This window comes from Rhinatrema bivittatum, chromosome 2 (assembly GCF_901001135.1).
Source record: "Rhinatrema bivittatum chromosome 2, aRhiBiv1.1, whole genome shotgun sequence".
Taxonomy (NCBI): Eukaryota; Metazoa; Chordata; class Amphibia; order Gymnophiona; family Rhinatrematidae; genus Rhinatrema; species Rhinatrema bivittatum.
The window spans coordinates 343635704-343653521 of record NC_042616.1 but is presented as its reverse complement, the minus strand read 5'-3'; the positions used below and the strand labels follow the sequence as shown (position 1 = coordinate 343653521).

Genomic DNA, 17818 nt, shown 5'->3' with positions numbered 1-17818 from the left:
TCTTCCCCCCCCCCCCCCCCCCCCCTTCCAAGTCTCCCAAAAGACTCTAACAAAGTTGTAGGTCCAAGGAGCAGCCTAAACCCGCTCCCTTCTCATGATTTCTTAAAACATTGGCCTCTAGGACCCCTCCTAAAGCGCCCCCCCCCCCCCCACCACAACTTCAACCAGCTCACTTTTCCCGATCCCAGGGCTTCTGGGATCATGATACTTCCTCGCTGCTGTGCATGGCTGGCCTGTTAACTGAAGACAAAAAGTTTTGCCTGCCTCATAGGCCTCACCATGGAGTTGAGGGCAGGGGAGACAACTGAACCTCCTGAAATCTGCTTTGCCAACCCCATTACCCCTTCCCCCAGTGCCAGACACCTGCCTGCCTTCTCTCACTGTCTGCTGGATGTTGCTTTTTCTTTCCAGAAGTCTCTGTTGTGATGCTGTTCTGTGGGCAAATTCCAGGCCCCATTGTTACTGTTCCAAATTGGTAGAATATTGTACACTTTTTTTTTTAATTTCATATTGCGCATGCACCACTGTGCTCTTTTAACGACATGCCCATGCCTTTGAACAGATGTTCAGTTTAGAGGGCTGTTCATTCTTCCTTTCTTGTGCAACCAAGAGCCATTCTTTGGTTAACAATAAGTCCTGGAAAATTATAGCAAGAGTAGATTAGAAGAGGTGGGAGGACCATTCAAGTTCCAGTCCTTCCCTTTGAGGGATTGGGAATGGCCATCCCCTTGGGAGGCTTTATAACAGCTGTCTCATGAGAGTCTGGAAAGTTAGGAGGTGGTAGGTGCTTATCTTTTTTTGAACTTTTCAGTTCCAATTGGAGGGAACAGGCTAAGCCAGACTGGGAATCCTGACTAGGATCGGGAGGGTGGTCCTGCCAGTCTACTCTCTAGCTGGTTTGGATACCCCTCTGTGGTGTGTTTGGGATTTTGAATTTTCTCATAGGACAAGCAGGATGATAGTCCTCATATATGGGTGACATCACAGGATGGAGCCCTCTACGGAAAACTTTTCTGTCAAAGTTTCTACAAAGCTTTGACTGACACTGGCACACTGAGTGCACTGAGCATGCTCATCCTGCAATTATCCCTATGAACCACAGGTGTCTCCCTCAGTCTTCTTTTTTCTGCTCTGCAGTAAGCATAGCGGTTAGGAGCTCTGTAAGAAATACTAACACTTTTTCTACATGGAAACACTTAAACTTTTACTTCAAAACACTTTTCCCTGCACGGGTCTCCCTTCGCGTACGTTTATTCGACGCTCGGTGAGTATTATGCCCTGTTTTTTCGGTCGGTTCCTGTCACCTCCCAGGCCTGCCAACCGTCTGCGGCCTTTCCTCTCCCTATGTTTTCAGTTAGCCACGCATAGCCTGTGAGTGTCCCTCTGTGACACTCTGCCTGGTTATTAGCGCTAGTGGGACAGGGACTTCCATGGTTTCCGTTGCCGCCAGGGCCTCTGTCAATTTTAGGTCCTTCGATTTCCTCGGTACCCTTGTGCAGTCGATGCCCCCATCGCTACCGTCGGTACCCCCTTTAGACTGTCCTGGATTCTTCGATGCCATCGGTACCCCTTCCCCCACGGTACACTGATGCCATCCATCCTTGCATCGTTTCTATCAGTGCCATCCATGTTTTTCATCCATGGCACTGATTCTTCCTTGGGTTTCATTGTTGCCATCATTGCCCGGATGGATGCCATCGACGCACACCTTTGTTTCGTCGGTGGCATCCATGCCAGGGTCGATTCCATCAATGGCATCCATGCCAGGATCGATTCCACTGATAGCATCAATGCCCAGGTCGATGGCATCAATGTCTGGGTCGATTCCATCAGTGGTATCGATGCCCAGGTCGATGGCATCGATGTCTGGGTCGATTCCATCGGTGGCATCGATGCCTGGGTCGGTGGCATCGATGCCATTGGTGCCTGAGTCAATTCAATCGATACCGTCAACACCCGTGGCCATGTCGTCTATGCCCGTGGCCATGCCATCGATGCTGTCGGCGCCCACCTCCTTACATCGATGCCCGCAATGCCCACGTAGTTTCCATCGGTGTCTTCGACGTTCCTATAGATGCGGTCTTTGACTCCGTCGATGCCGGTATCATTTTTCCGATGCCAACGATGTTTTTTCGATTATTCGATGCCTCATCGTTTCCATAGATACCTACGCCAATGCCGTCTGTGTTTCCATCACTGTCATCATTGCTCTGCCCGGGTCATCGACGTTATTTCATATATATATTTTTGACGATACCCTGGAGGCCGCTTCGGCCGCCATCGACACAGTCAATATCGACATAGCACCTCCACCTAATGCCCTCACCTAAACACAGTGCTCCATGCCTTGGGTTCTTATTAATGCCCCGTATTAGCCTACGACACTACATAGTGTCAGGAGCAGCGCAGGCATCATGACAGTCTGTCATCAGTTGCCATCCAAGACAGTGAGGGCATCCATCTCGGCGCTGGGGAAAGACTTGGCTGAGCACAGTGGCACGCATCATCATCGACACGGTGACCATCTGCCACCAATGCCATCCAGCAGATCGGTGTTATCTTTCTCGGTGCCAGAGAACGCCCGGGCCGAGCAACATCACCACTGCCATCGCCACTGTTCCATACAGTGCTGGCAGTCCTTGGTGCTCCAGAAACACCGGAACGAGTTACGAAGAATTCTGCACTGGCGTCACGAGACATCGAGCCGCTGTGACGAGGGCCGGGTTCAAGAGCCAAAGATGGCTTCCCTGTTACCGAGGCATGCCCCACCGACATCGATGCGGGATTGTGGCCCTCCACAAAATTACTGTGGTAGCGCCAGCCATGCTCAACCTGTCTCCTCTATACCTGCGCCACCATACCAGGCATCAGAGTTGAGACAGGCGTCTACGTCCGACAGGCTACCCCTTGATGACTCCTGAAATCCACGGAGCCAGCAATCTTCACCGGCTCGTCCTTCGGCGATCCACGTCGGATGGGTAAGTACCCGCTTCTGTGGCATTCCCATTGAGATGTGTTCTCTAATTCGGGCCATATGGTTCAAAAAGTCCTAGGTCATGTACCTTTCAAGAACCGTATTAGTGTCACATATCGCTATGCCATCTATGTCAGCCACAATACCAAGAGAACCTCTCTATCATTTCTTTGGGATTGCATCAGGACATCCTCCCATTTTCATCAACGGGGCTCTGTACTGATTAATACTCTGGCATCTGGTTCCTAATTCAGAACCAAAGTTCCAGATGCATTCGCTGATCTGCTAAACATGAGATCCAGCAAATACTACCTCAAGTGCAAGTCCACCTCGAAGCCTGATGACAGGTCTCAATGTCTCCTTGTACAGCACACAGAAATGCGGGTAAGACTTTACCATTCATGCTCCTGTGGGAGGTTACATGATATCCAGATTATATCAGCCCCTCCAGTTGGACACCACCTGGTCTCCCAACTGGCCGGATATCAGAGCGGCCACCCCACTTTGTACCAAGGTTCCTGGTACACTCCCCCAGATGCTACAAAGCACAGGTGCTGGGGAGTTTTAATTACACTATTCTTTCTTTCAAAAGAAAGTATTACTCTCCGCCCATCCTGGACCTCAGAAATACCAACTTTCTTCAGAAGGCACAGGTAAAATGGTATTTCATCACCATGCTTCCATATCGCAGTAAGTACATTACCTCTTATCTTTCTATGTGCTTCATGGTGAGTCAACAATATTACAATCCCAAACTCTGCCGGTTGCACCAGCTTCGGCAACTGGGGTATTTCATTGAATCACTATCGGCGACTGCTGTTTCTCTACGGAATGCAACATCATTCACGCTTTCCTTGCATGGACAGCTGCATAACCACAGTCAGTCCACGCAACGAGTTCTAACTTCTTCATGACTCACTATAAATTTTCTATTTGGGATTACTGTCACTGCCATAAATCCCTTATACAACACTTCTGGACACCACAGTCACAATGACCTTCCTGTCCAGCAACCGTGCAGACATTTTAATAAATTCCTACATGTCCCTGCGCGCATGTTCCATAACCTCAGCCCCTCAATTCTTCATTGTCAGGCTATGGGGTTTTTTCACTATGCATTTTCCTCATAGATCCAAAACTGCTCTGGGTTAGATTCAGTGAAATTCATTTATCAGTGGGTCTAAGCTGTTCAACCGCTTTCGTCGCTCATCTATATTGCAGATCTAGAACCAAAACCTAATCTGATCCTGCTCATGCTCGCATTTACTCAGGGTTGTAAGTTTGACCTAAAATCTTCTCAACCTAATATGCGTCTATTCCACTCCAGGCACAGTTTCACATAAACTTCCTGGAGCTTGTAGCCATGAGTTATTCCCTTATGCCTTCCAATACTGCCTCTGCAGCAAATCTTTGTGCATACAGACAGACAGCATAGGGACAATGTGCTTTCCAACACACAAGCACCCACAACCTCTTAGCTGCTCTGCAAGGAAGCTGCGCAGCTCTACCCTTGGCCCTTGCTCACTCTATGCATCCTCGGGCCACTTATCTAAGAGACTTACTGAACGCACTAACAGACCACCTCCATATAGGTTCCATACTCTCGAATGGTCTCGGACTACATGTTTGGCAAGAAAAATCTTCTAGCGCTGAGGTCAACCGAACTTGCCCTCTGCATCTGAATTGAACCATACGGTGCACAGATTCTACTCCCTACACATGTTTCCAATGCATTCCCATAGACGCCTTTATTCCATCAAGGGCCTCTTAAATGTGTCTCTTCCGCTACCTCTCATAGCCAGCACTCTTCTAATGCTGAACAGGGACGGGGTTCATTGTTCCTTAGACCCACATCCTGGCCGAGACAAGTATGCTTCCCATACTTCTCAATCTATCACACCAGTAACCAATTCGCCTTCTCACCAGTCAGTCACAAATCGTAGACTCACTGATGTTCTCAGGTACTGGTAGCGTCACAAAACCTTCCACACATAAATCCTACCATTCAAAAAGTCATGATTTACCACATGACGCATACAAAAGGGTATTACCCTTTTTATTTTATCTACACCACTCTTTTCTCTTGCTCCCTCGGATTCTGCTCCCCAGACATCCTCCACATAGGTACACCTCTGTTCCAATTGGTGTATCATTTGGGAGTGGGGATACCCGATTAACGGTAAACCCCTTCTGAGTCAGCTTACCATGGATTATCCACTGATCAAGCCGCCTCTATTTTCACTAGTCACGGAATGGAACCTATATTTCGTGCTTATAAGTCTCATACATTCTTCATTCGAGCCTTTCCATTCCTCTCATTTCACAGTTTGGCATGGGAAATTCTTTCCCTCATAAATGTCATTTCTGCCAACAGGGTCAATGAGTTACACACCTTGTTACATACTCATCTGACCCTGCGTTCCTCCATGACCGAGTGGTTTTACGTATTCAACTTCATATCCTTCTTAAGGTAGACGTTGCATCTCACCTTACTCAGAAAATACTCTGCCCATTTTTCCCAACACCTCTCTCTCACCAAAGCGAGAGGGTTTTTTCACTCCTTGAACAGTAATAGTACACTTGCATTCTATCTAGATCGCACTACACTCCATAGGAATTCTGTGGCAAGAGTCAAGCTGCGAGTTCCAGTGGGCAGACAGACCTATTCCTCCTAATTGTCGGTCTGTAACTTTTTTTCCTACCAACAAGCAGGCATTTCACTACAACACTGTGTGTAACCACACTCTGTTGCATCCGTCCCAGCCTCAATAACTTCCCCTCGGCCACTGCTGCTTGTACATATTTTTCAGGCTGCAACCTGGAGCTCCCTCCATACATTCGCAACCCATTAATGCTTAGATACGACTAGCCGGCATGCTCCATGTTTGGCCAGTCCGTCTACTCTTATTCTTTTCGGTTTAACTACCCAACATCCTTCCACCAACCCGTTACGGGTTTCAGGATGCCCTCCGTTCCAAATTCCACCCCCATCATTGCGAGTCTTGGGTGCATTTGGTGCACTCTCGGACATCCTCAGCTCGGTACTCTCCCATATGTGAGGACTACCATCCTGCTTGTCCTGTGAGAAAGCAAGTGTTGCTTACCTATAACAGGTGTTCTCACAGAACAGCAGGATGTTAGTCCTCACGAAACCCCCCCGCCACCCTGCGGAGTTGGGTCTGTATACGTTTTTACTTTTATTTTAGTTTCGCTTGTGCTTTTAGCTGTAAGACTAGACTGAGGGAGACACCTGTGGTTCACAGGGATAATTGCAGGCTGAGCATGCTCAGTGCACTCAGTGTGCCAGTGTCAGTCAAAGCTTTGTAGAAACTTTGACAGAAAAGTTTTCCGTAGAGGGCTCCATCCTGTGATGTCACCCATATTTATTTATTTATTTATTTTTAATTTTTATGTACCGAAGTTCTTGTAGGGACTACAAATCACTCCGGTTTACATACAACGAAGAACTGCTCAACAAAGGGCGGAGCTTTACATGGAACCGTATAACATCTGGAACAGTATAACTGGTTGACAATTTAACATAGTGCTAAATAAAGTAATAATATTTTAACTGGTAATAAATAAAGAAATATAATATTTTATATAAGAGAAGAAGAAGAAGTATAACTATTTAACATAGCAATAAATATAAATAAATATAAATATAATAAATATAAATATAAATATAATAAATATAAATAAATATGTGAATATAAATAAATATGTAATAAATATGTATAAATATGTAATAAATATGTAATATTACATATATATGTAATAAATATGTAATAAATATGTAATAATATATGTAATAAATATGTATAAATATGTAAATAAATAAATATAAATAAATAAATATAAATAAATAAATAAATATAAATAAATATAATAAATATAAATAAATATGTGAGGACTAACATCCTGCTGTCCTGTGAGAACACCTGTTACAGGTAAGCAACACTTGCTTTCTCTTGACAGGTACCTTGCCGGACACCTGGACCTTTCCTGAATTCAGGAAACAAGGAACCCTGTGTTCAGGATGCCCAGGGATAGGGATAACCTGCCCATCTGTAGGTGTTGATCTGCCGCAAGAGATAACTCCGGTGTTATATTCAGTTAAGGCAAGATTATTGGCTGCCCGTTCCTACCTGCAGTGGAGCAGGGTAAGAAAACCTGTTCCTGGGGAACCCCCAAAGAGTCAGAGACTGAAATAAATTTAAGGAATTGTAAGAACCTGCTAACCATGAGTAACAGAACTGTAAAGATTCTAGAGGACACCCATCAGGAATCTTCAGCCCCTGGGGAGAGAGACTAGCTTACTTTGTGTGAGGACAGGATTTTTGGTCATCCATGAAAGAGGTTTCTCTGCCAGTTTAAAGTTGCCCTGCCCTCCAGGATCTCCATTTTACCTAATCCAGGAGGGTGAAAGGATTCTACCTTTTGAAAAATTCCTGCACAGATAGAGGTGAAAGCTGTAATTTATAAGAGAAGAGACTGTGGTGCTGGAAACATTCAGTAAACTTAATTTTGGACACTAATCCAGTACGTCCAGTGTATTCATTCGGTACATAGCACTCAAGAACCAAAGGGTCCCCTCCCCCAAGTATATGAAAATGTCAGCCCCCCCTGCACTGGGATCCTAAAGGAACCCTTTCCCCCCCAAGCCAAAGGATCCACACCCTGGGGAAAGGGGCAAAGAAAAGAGCTGGTCAGGGTTCCTGCTCCAAAAAACATACAAATACTTTTATGGCCCCAGCCATGCAGGACATGCACACCGTGATGGAGTTACACTTGTATTCGTACTTATCCCTTTTATAGAAGGCTAACTCTATCCTCAAGAGCCATAAACAGGTCTGGTTTACAGGATATCTACAATGAATGCACATAAGATACTGTTGCATGCACTATCTCCAATGTACACAAATATATCTCATGTATATTCATCGTGGACATCCTGTAAACTAGACCTATTGGTGGTTTTTGAGAGCTACTCTAATATAATAGACATCTACAGCATGCAAGTGAAGCAGTGCCTGTTAAGCAAAAAATCACCATACTAGTACATAAGCAAATAAACCTCTATTCCTGTGGCACGTTGTTAGCGCAGCAGAAAAAAAGAACCATCAATTATGTTTGCATTGTACAATCCGGAAGTTCAAAGGGCAACTAAATTAACTAAACTCTGTGCTGCAGAATTGCTATACAAGAACATGCATTTCAAACATTGCGGAAGATTTATCAAGCTGCAATAGGGCTACAATATTTTTTATTTTATTTATTTATCAGGTTTTATATACCGTCGTTAAGAAATTTTCCATCATAACGGTTTACAACATGTTCAAAATCAATAAAGTAATCATAAAAGAGAAAGATACAATAAATACATTATAATAAATATATTGTAATTACAATACTACTTGATAAAGAGTTTAAAAGAGTTGGAACTTATAAAAGAGAAATAAATATATATCAAATAAACACATGCCTTAAAGTTAAAATAAAAATAAGAGCATAATTAAAAAAATAAATTAATATCAACTCTACTGTTCAATTGTTGCTGGAATTGTTTTTTTACTTAATGTTAAGTGCTATATTACTGAGTTTGCTCATATTCAATGTATGCCTTGTGAAAGAGCCATGTTTTAAGCTCTTTTTTTAAATTGTTTTGTTGGAGTCTTAGCTTTTCTGGTAATTCATTCCATGTTTTAGGACCGGCTATAGAAATCGCTGTTTCTCACTTGCATCAGACATGCTGTTTTATCATTGGAATAATGAGCAGTGCCTTGTTACTTGATCGCAAATTTCTTTGCGGAGTGTGTAATCTAATTGAGGCATTGATCCATTCAGTGGCTTCCCCATATAGAATTTTATGAATAATGTATATAGTTTTATATGCGTTGATTAATGGGTAGCCAATGTAGTTCGATCAGAACTGGTGTAATATAGTCATATTTTCTTGTATTTGTAAGGATCTGTGCCCCTGCATTCTGAAAAATTGGGAGGGGTCGAGTAGTAATTTGAGGAAGTCCAAGGAGTAAGGCATTGCAGTAGTTTATGTTAGCGAAATAGTAATAATTGAAGAACTGTTCTAAAACTATATTCATCTAGTAGAGATTTTAGTCATTTTAAAGTGTGCAATTTATTGTATCCATCCTTAAGTTTATTAGTAATATGGTTCTTTAAAGTCAGCTCGGAGTCTAATGTTACTCCTAAAGAGTCTGCTTTGAACTTGAAGGAGACAGCTATACCAAAACTTCTTGGGGAGAGCTAAGGAATAAGTTTATTTTATCCTCATTTCAGAGGGCTTGTTATATTTTTCTGTTTTTTGTGTAGTGCTAGCCTTTTATCTGTATATTTTTCTAGATATTGATATTCCTGCATTATATTGCTGTGTTTCTTTCATAGGTCAGTGCTTGCCTGGTGCATTATTTATATTACTGATGTATTTTTAGCTTCTTTCTTCTCCTTTCCTTTGCCATATATACATATTAAATCCTTAAGTGTCACCTTGAAAGGCTTATGGTTTAGAATGTTACCCAGGTAAAATGACGGACTCTCTACCTGGGTAACATCAAGCTAGGTTGAAAGAACATTGTACAAGTCTCATCTTTGGGTGAGCTTCCTCACTCCGAAGGACATTAAATCTTCACAAGAGTGTACTTGGCCCCCAAACCCCTTCACAAGAGTGTACTTGGCCCCCAAACCCCTACACTAATACCTAAACCTCACCTCGAGTAACTAGGTGGGCCTCCTATAGAGGTATAAATACCTAACTTCTATGAGGACCTTATAGCTAATCTCTCTCTCTCTCCCTCTCCCTCTCTCTCTCTCCAAACGAGATAGTGAAAACATTGCAAATAAAAAAGATGTAGTTATTTCCTGTGTATGACTTTGCATTTTGTAGAGGGAGCCCACTTGGCCAGAAATTCCACCCCTTTTCTAAATTAGCATTGCGCTATGTGTTATGGTGCTTTTCGCATGCGAAGTGTGTAATCTAATTGAGGCATTGATCCATTCAGTGGCTTCCCCATATAGAATTTTATGAATTTTATGGAAAATAACCCCCTAAGATCTCCTCATAATAAAGGATTGTTAGCTGTGCCATCAATACAGAATACACATCAGACAAAAATAAAAGACCGTATGTTCTCCATAGCAGGCCCTATACTTTGGAGCTCTCTACCTGAGTCTCTACTATTGACTACTGAAACAAAGAAATTCAAACGTGACCTTAAAACGTAGTTATTTCAAAATGCATATAACCTAACCTTTTCTTAAACCATTACTTGCTCCTACATGGACAAATTAATTATGAACCTAACTAAAGAACTCATTACCACTTTACAACCCACCCCAAATATGTCTGAAACATCTCTTTACCCCATCTTCTCTCTTCCCTTTTTTTATATCCCTCCGGCACCTTGTGCTAAAAGCGCTACCTCATCCCTGTATATCTATCCACCCCTGAACACCCTATTCAATGTATGTGTCTTTCGCTAAAATGATTGATATATGAACATATCAAGTGAATATAATTCAGGTGAATATAATTGTCTACCTATGATATTTATTTATTTTATTTATTTAAGACTTTTTATATACCGTCTTTAGCAAATTAGATTTGAACAAAAACGATTTACAATAATGAGCAAAAATAATAAATGCTGTTCTTTCATAAAGTGAAAGTAAAAATAAAATAAAATAAAAAAAAGTATGAATAAAAATTACATAGCAACTTATCACTATCAATATTACTAAATATTTGTCATGATGTAAACCGTTGTGATCTTCACTTGGAATGACGGTATATAAAATAGCTAAATAAATAAATTTAATGTCTTTGTTACAGCTAGAGTACATGGTTAGGTGCCAGGCATCATGCTCCAAAAATTATAGCAAAGAATTAGAAAAGCTGATGAAAAACACAACTAAAGTAATTTGATAGAAGGATTGGCCTACAAATGAACACGGATCAAACTAGATCTTTTTCTCACAGTAAAGCAGGTTGAGGGGGGTCATGTTTATATTGTACAAATGCATTTATTTATTTATTTTATTTAAATTCTTTTAATATACCGATGCTCAAGACCAGGTCTTATCGTACCGGTTTACAGTAAACAAGGGGTAACCAGTTAACAGAGCAAACAACAACAAAAGTTACATTATAACAGGGAATGTAGAACTAGGCTGTTAGAGAGAAAATAGGTTAAACAAATTCTAACAAATTTTAAAAGTTAAGTTAAACAAATTCTAACTGGAGGAAAGGGCAAAAGGAGGAGAGGGTGCTTACAGGATAAGAATTATGTACGATTTTATCTAGTATATATGCAAAATTAAGCATATTTACAAATTTACATAGAGAATATAAAATTAAGCAAATTATAAGATAGTGCAATTGGTTGGGCAACAGTTCCTTTGAGTTGCGGTAATGGACGCATCCGTGAGGTAAGAGACTGTGTGGGTGACCCAGAGGCTTTTTTTAGGGGTAGGCTTGGGCGAACAGCCAAGTTTTTAATTTTTTTCTGAACGTGATATGGCAATGTTCCTGGCGGAGATCTGGCGGGAGGGAGTTCCAGTGAAGCGGTCCAGCAGTTGATAGTGCCCATTTTTCTATAGAGTTGTGACAAATGGATTTTTTGGGGGGAACTTGGAGGGAATCTCTATATGCAGATCTGGTGGGTCTTGCAGAGGAGTGATGTTTGAGGGGTATGGTAAGTTGGAGCGAGGATTCTTGAAATAAGGTTTTGTGAATAATGGTAAGTGTCTTGAAGAGAATTCTGTGGCGAATGGGTAGCCAGTGAAGTATTTTTAGAATCGGGGTGATGTGGTCCATGCAGCGGGAGTTTGTGAGGATCCTGGCTGCTGCGTTTTGCAGCATTTGAAGAGGTTTGGTAGAAGAGGCCGGGAGACCAAGTAACAGCGCATTACAATAGTCTATCTTTGAGAATAGTATGGCTTGAAGGACTGAACGGTAGTCATGAAAGTGAAGGAGAGGTCTAAGTTGTTTTAATACCTGTAGTTTGTAAAAGCCTTCTTTGGTGGTGGTGTTGATGAATTTTTTAAAATTCATTCTGGAGTCTAGGAAGGCTCCAAGGTCTCTCACTTGATTTACTAGCGGTATGTTAGTATTGTTGGCTAGAATGTTGTTATCATTAGGGGAAATGATTAGCAGTTCGGTCTTGGACGTATTGAGAACGAGGCAGAGACTTGTGAGAAGGAGGTTGATGGCGTGAAGGCAGCTATTCCAGTAGTTTAGCGTGTCGGAGACGGGTTCCTTGATGGGGATTAGGATCTGTACGTCGTCCGCATAGAATGAAGTATGTGAGGTTGAGGTTATCGAGGAGTTGGCAAAGGGGAAGAAGATATATGTTGAATAGGGTCGGCGAGAGCGAGGAACCCTGGGGAACTCCTTGTTTGGCAGCTACCGGGTGCGACTCCTTGTTGGTAATTTTTACTTTGTAGTATCTATCGCTTAGAAAGGATTTTAGCCAGAGGAGAACCGCACCTGAGATACCTATTTCCATGAGACGGTCGATGAGGATTGTGTGGTTCACTGTGTCGAACGCTGCAGAGATGTCTAGCAGAGCTAGAAGGTATGATTGACCTTTGTCGAGGCCCAACAGGATGTTGTCAGTTAATGAGAGAAGGAGAGTTTCTGTATTTCTGCATTTCCTGAAACCGAATTGCGATGGGTATAGGATGTCGTGGGATTCGAGGTAGTCTGTGAGTCTAATATTGACCAGTTTTTCCATTAGCTTGGCTATGAAAGGTAAGTTAGCGATAGGGCGAAAATTTGTGGGATTAGATGGGTCCAGGTTGGGTTTTTTTAGTAAAGGTTTCGGCGAGGCTGTTTTCAAGGCGTCTGGGACTGTTCCGTTTGTGAGTGAACAGTTTATAATGTCGGCCAAAGGTTTGGCGATGATGTTAGGAATTGTAAGAAGGAGTTTGGTCGGAAATTGGTCTATTGGATGCGATGAGGGCTTCATTTTCTTAATGATGGATTCTATTTCCAAGGAAGAAGTGGAATCAAAAGATTCTAGGGACCGTTTGTGTGTCGATGGGGGGTGGTTTTGGTCCGGAGGAGGCTGGGAGTTGTGCCTGGGGTTAGGGGTGGGGTTGGAGGATGTAAGTGGGATAAGTAGATTTTATAATTATAATTTCTATTATGATGTATTTGTAATGTTTTCAGAAAAGTGCCTTACAGAGCAAATAAGAGTATTATGAAGTTTCCTGTTGTAATTTCACTTCAGTGTACTCTGATTGGAAAATGGGCAAAATAAATTGTCGTCTTACACTATATATATAGCATACACTGTGCTCATATATTCTGTACCTGAAACATATAGTTTGACTAAGAATGTGTTAAAAATCAATTTCTCTTTGGAGACATTTTTAATTAACATATATCTGTTTCGAATGTATATTCTTTAATCTGCCATGCATTTCTATCTATACCTATATACGTATTAGTTTGTGAACATTATTACCATTTTATTAAACTAACAATTTTCTTCCAACAGGTTGTAAAAGAGGAGACACCTCTTGTAAATCTCAGTAAGACTCCCAGCCTTCAGGACACTAATGTAAGGTCTGTCATTTCTTGTTTGTAGGGAAGCATCCCATTATGTTACATAACTACAAAATGAAGATCTTGAACCTGATTCACCAAAGGTTTCTCCCATGTATCCATGGGAACAACCTTTGATTAATCAGGCCCCTTTTATTCTCTTAAATTTTTTTATCCTGCTTTCGTCTGAGTAATGCTTTGGCTTTTGATTAGGAGTGAAAAATCTCTCCTTTTCCCAAAATTAAATATTTTAATTTATTGTCAAATTGATGTTTTATTTAGTCATCATTGAGAGGAGGGTCCATCAATTTAAAAACATAGGGACGGTAACTTTAAAATGAGTGTGCAAATGCCCATATGAAACGGCCATATACTCTGAAATCTTATATGCTGCGCACAAGTACACCCACATGTTATAAAATAGGCCTTTCTCATGTATATATGCTCCTAATTTTAAGCTTGGACGCGAGCAGCTGGGAATTGTCTGCATTTACACACAAAAATCAAATTTTATAGCATGCGCACATGAAGGAATCACCAGTTTAACCTGTTTGCCCACCAGTATACCCAGTCTGTATATAAGACATCAAGAACCCCTGGTTCTTTAGCCTGCTCGTCCCCCAATTTACCCATATCCCTCGAGCACTTCATATGTGGATAAAAATAGTTTTATTCATACTTAGATCTATAACAAAAGTAAATTTGTGCAGAAATGAACCAGACGCGTGCCGCATTAGCTGTGCTACATACATACATATCTCTTGACTCTGCCCTGGAATGCCCATGACCCGCCCCCATTCCTCTCCTTTTTTACTCAATGTGAGATAGTCGCACATTGGTACTTCTGCGCGTATATGCAAGGTTTATAAAATAGGTCTGACATGCACATGTGCTAGATGCGCGTATCTGCTTTTTTTTCCAGCACTTGCATTTTTTTTTTAAATTTACCTTTTAAAGAGCAATGAAATAAGGCCTACACATACTTTTGATATGTTGCAAGAGTTGTCACAGTGCTTAGAGCTTTGCAAAGTATGCATTCCAATATACTAATTATTTTTGAGTCCTAATTGATATATCATACAGAAAAATGGTTGAATTCCCAGAAGAGCTATGGGGCCAAGAGCTATGTGTATACATTTCTATTTTATAAGAGATTTACTCAAATGCATTCAGCAATGTAGTTGTGCAATTTTACACCTGCTAATGAACTAGTACAATTGATAGACTCTTCTGTTGTCTGCTATACTTGGGTTGGTAGGTCTGGATGAACTGGGGGGAATTCAGGGCAAAGTACTACGGTAGGAGAGTCTCAATGAACTGAAATTGGACTGGGTCAACTGGTGGAAGTATTAGCAAATTGGTGATTTCAAGTACACATGCATATTTTAAAATATACCTACTTCCGTGTGTAAATCAGGGTTTTACACGTACAAATTATATTTTTTTTCGTGAGTTAAATATAATCTCATATGTTTATAAAATAGGTAAAGTGCACACTTCCAATGCATTGCAAATATTTGCGTGTATTGAAATATACTGTTAGCGCCAAACACGCTTAAGGTGCTTCTCCACGGACACTAGGATACCACACCAAAATCTTTAGAAACAAACAAACAATACAAGAATACATGCATATGTTGGTTCACAGAGATATGCGTACTTTATCCCACTGAGTGGAGATTTTTCGACTTTTGGTATAACAACTTAATGCAATCAAAAAACCAAATAAACCCACCTAAATAATGTCAAAAAAGTGTGGGAACTTTAAATATCTAATAGGTGAGTGATGCTAGTTTCATATATTGGCTATTTAAGGTACCATCCAGGTAACCCAATAGTCAGATGTAATCATAAACCAACCACCCTTCACGAACAATATTGGATTTATACTTTGCAAACTGAGGGCCTTATTTTCTAAATGTATTGCACGCGGTAAGGGACGTTTCGCACGCGAAATGTCCCTTTTCGCGTGCGATACCAAAATGGGGGCTGAGTCGGGGCGTCACCGGGGCCGACTCCGCGAAGCCACCGCGGACGACGAAAAGGTAAGGCCCTTTTCGAGTCCTATTTCGCTCCCAATAGCTACACCTCCTATGGTGGCGCTATTGGGTGCGAAACCGGCAGCGATCGCACCGTGACAGTACGATCGCTGCCGGCTAGCGCAGGCCCGCCCCCCATTTCGGCCCCCCGCCCCTCATTCCCTAAAGTATTGCAGGCCTGCGATACTTTAGAAAATGAGGCCCTGAGTTCCCTAAGGGGCTGAATGAGGAGATGGACATTTTTGGTTTGTGTTGCATGTGCCGCCCGCGGCCAGGCCCTCTTATCCCTCTGCTGCCTAATCCAGTGACTAGCTCCACTTCCCTCACGGCTGCAGGCCGCCGGCTCCATCCTCGGGCCATTCCCGGCGCTCCTGGTTCTGCTACTGACTCCTGTGCTCCGCAGTGGGCGCGAGGTCCACGGAGAGACGCTGCCATCCAGCACCACGCCCCTCCCTAGGCATGAGCACACACATCTCTGCTTCCTTTAAAGGGGCCCGCTGCGTGAACTTGGCTGCGGCCCCGGATGATGACATCGCTGAAGCTCCGGTATATAAGGCCGGGCTCAGCTCCTGTTAGTTGCCTTTGCAACAGGTCTCCACGCTGGTCGTGTACTTCATTGCCTCCTGGTATTTCCTTCGTGTTCCTGGTTCCTGATCCCTGCGAGTTCCTGTTCCTGGTTTGTCGTCTTCGTTCCTGTGTTTCTGCTACTTGACTTTCCTTACGGACTGATCTCCTGGACCCGACTGCTGCATTGCCTGACTACACTATTGATCATCTCCTGGACCCGACTACTGCCTTGCTTGACTATGCCACTGATCATCTCCTAGTCCAGACCTCAGCTTTGCCTGACCACACTATTACCTTTCTCCTGGACTTGACTTCAGCCTTGCCTTGCCACCGCTCCTTGATTGCCGCCTGCCCTGACTTCAGCGTGTTCTACGATGCACCCCTTGCTTTGTCCTGGACTGGGCCTCTCAGGCTTCGGCCTGTTCTTGCACGGGCGCCCTCTGTCACTTTGGTTTCCTATTGGCACCCGGGTCTCCAGGACTCCGCCTCGTCTAGTACAGACTCCTCAGTTCCATAGTTGCTGCCTCTGGGCTGACCTTTTCATTTCCTCTTCAACGACACACGGAGGCCCACCTACCTCCAGCTGGCCCCGGTACCCAAAGGCTCAACCTGTGGGAAACGAGGGCTGGTATTGGTGAAGCTCCAGCTGGCCTCCGTCAGCTAGCCCACTCCGCCTGCCGATAGTGGGGACCCGTAGGATCCCTCCTACAGGTAGTGTCAACCCCACCTCGGCCCAAGGGTCCACCTCCCGCGCAACAGTTTGACGTCTCTTATGGTAGTCTTGGCTTTCTGAGTCACATGGTAGTATATTTAAACTTGCAAGACATCACAACTGATACAGTTACAGATATAAGAATTTTTTCATCGTTTGTTCCCCTGATGAAGGATTAGCTCTGAAACCTGGCCATGTTGGGAGATAAGCTAAGTAACACATTGTAACAAGTTATAATTTTTTTTTTTATTTAAGATTTTTATTGAGACACCTTGAGCATGTGGATCTCATTTATTTATTAAAGGCTTTTATATACCGACTTTCTTGATACAAATCAAATCAACTCGGTTTACATAGAACTAAGCAGTAACTATAACTAACCAATCAACAAGAGACAATTTAAAGGAGCAAAAAGTTACATTATAACAAGGATGCCTTAAACTGGGAGTAGGAAGTAAAGAAAGGGAGAACGAGGATAAAGAACTATATGCATAGGAGGGAGGCAAGGAGCCTACCTCAAGGTAGCTTGTAAGCGTGATTTAGCATTAATTTATTTACATAGGTGAAGGAAAAGTTCTAAGTCAGGCTGTGGGGCTTGTAGTGGAGAAGGCTCGGCAGAACAGCCATGTCTTTAGTTTCTTTTTAAAAGTTAGTAGACAAGTTTCCTGCCTAAGGTCCGGAGGCATGGCGTTCCAGATGGAGGGGCTTGTGATGGAGAATGTCCGGTTTCTTTTGTTTGAGTGGTGTACAACTTTGATTGGAGGAACATGTAAGGATCCCTTGTAGGCATCCCTTAAGGATCTGGCCGTCGAGTGCAATTTGAGAGGGTGTAGCAGATCAAGAGGGGTCTGATGGTGAATATTTTTATGGATAATTGTGAGTGATTTATGGAGAATCTTGAAGTTTACTGGGAGCCAGTGAAGATCTTTTAGAATGGGAGAGATATGCTCTCTCCGATT

The 17818-nt window shown here is 42.7% G+C and overlaps 1 protein-coding gene across 3 annotated transcripts in view; it reads left to right on the top strand.

Annotated features, from left to right (window-relative positions):
- Positions 1–17818, top strand: part of EPB41L4B (erythrocyte membrane protein band 4.1 like 4B) — a 709272-nt gene that overhangs the window by 561078 nt on the left and 130376 nt on the right. For all 3 annotated transcript variants that reach the window (XM_029589854.1, XM_029589857.1, XM_029589855.1), the window contains exon 19: positions 13495–13562. In XM_029589854.1, coding sequence (XP_029445714.1) covers positions 13495–13562 — 68 coding nt within the window. The remainder of the gene's footprint in view (positions 1–13494; positions 13563–17818) is intronic.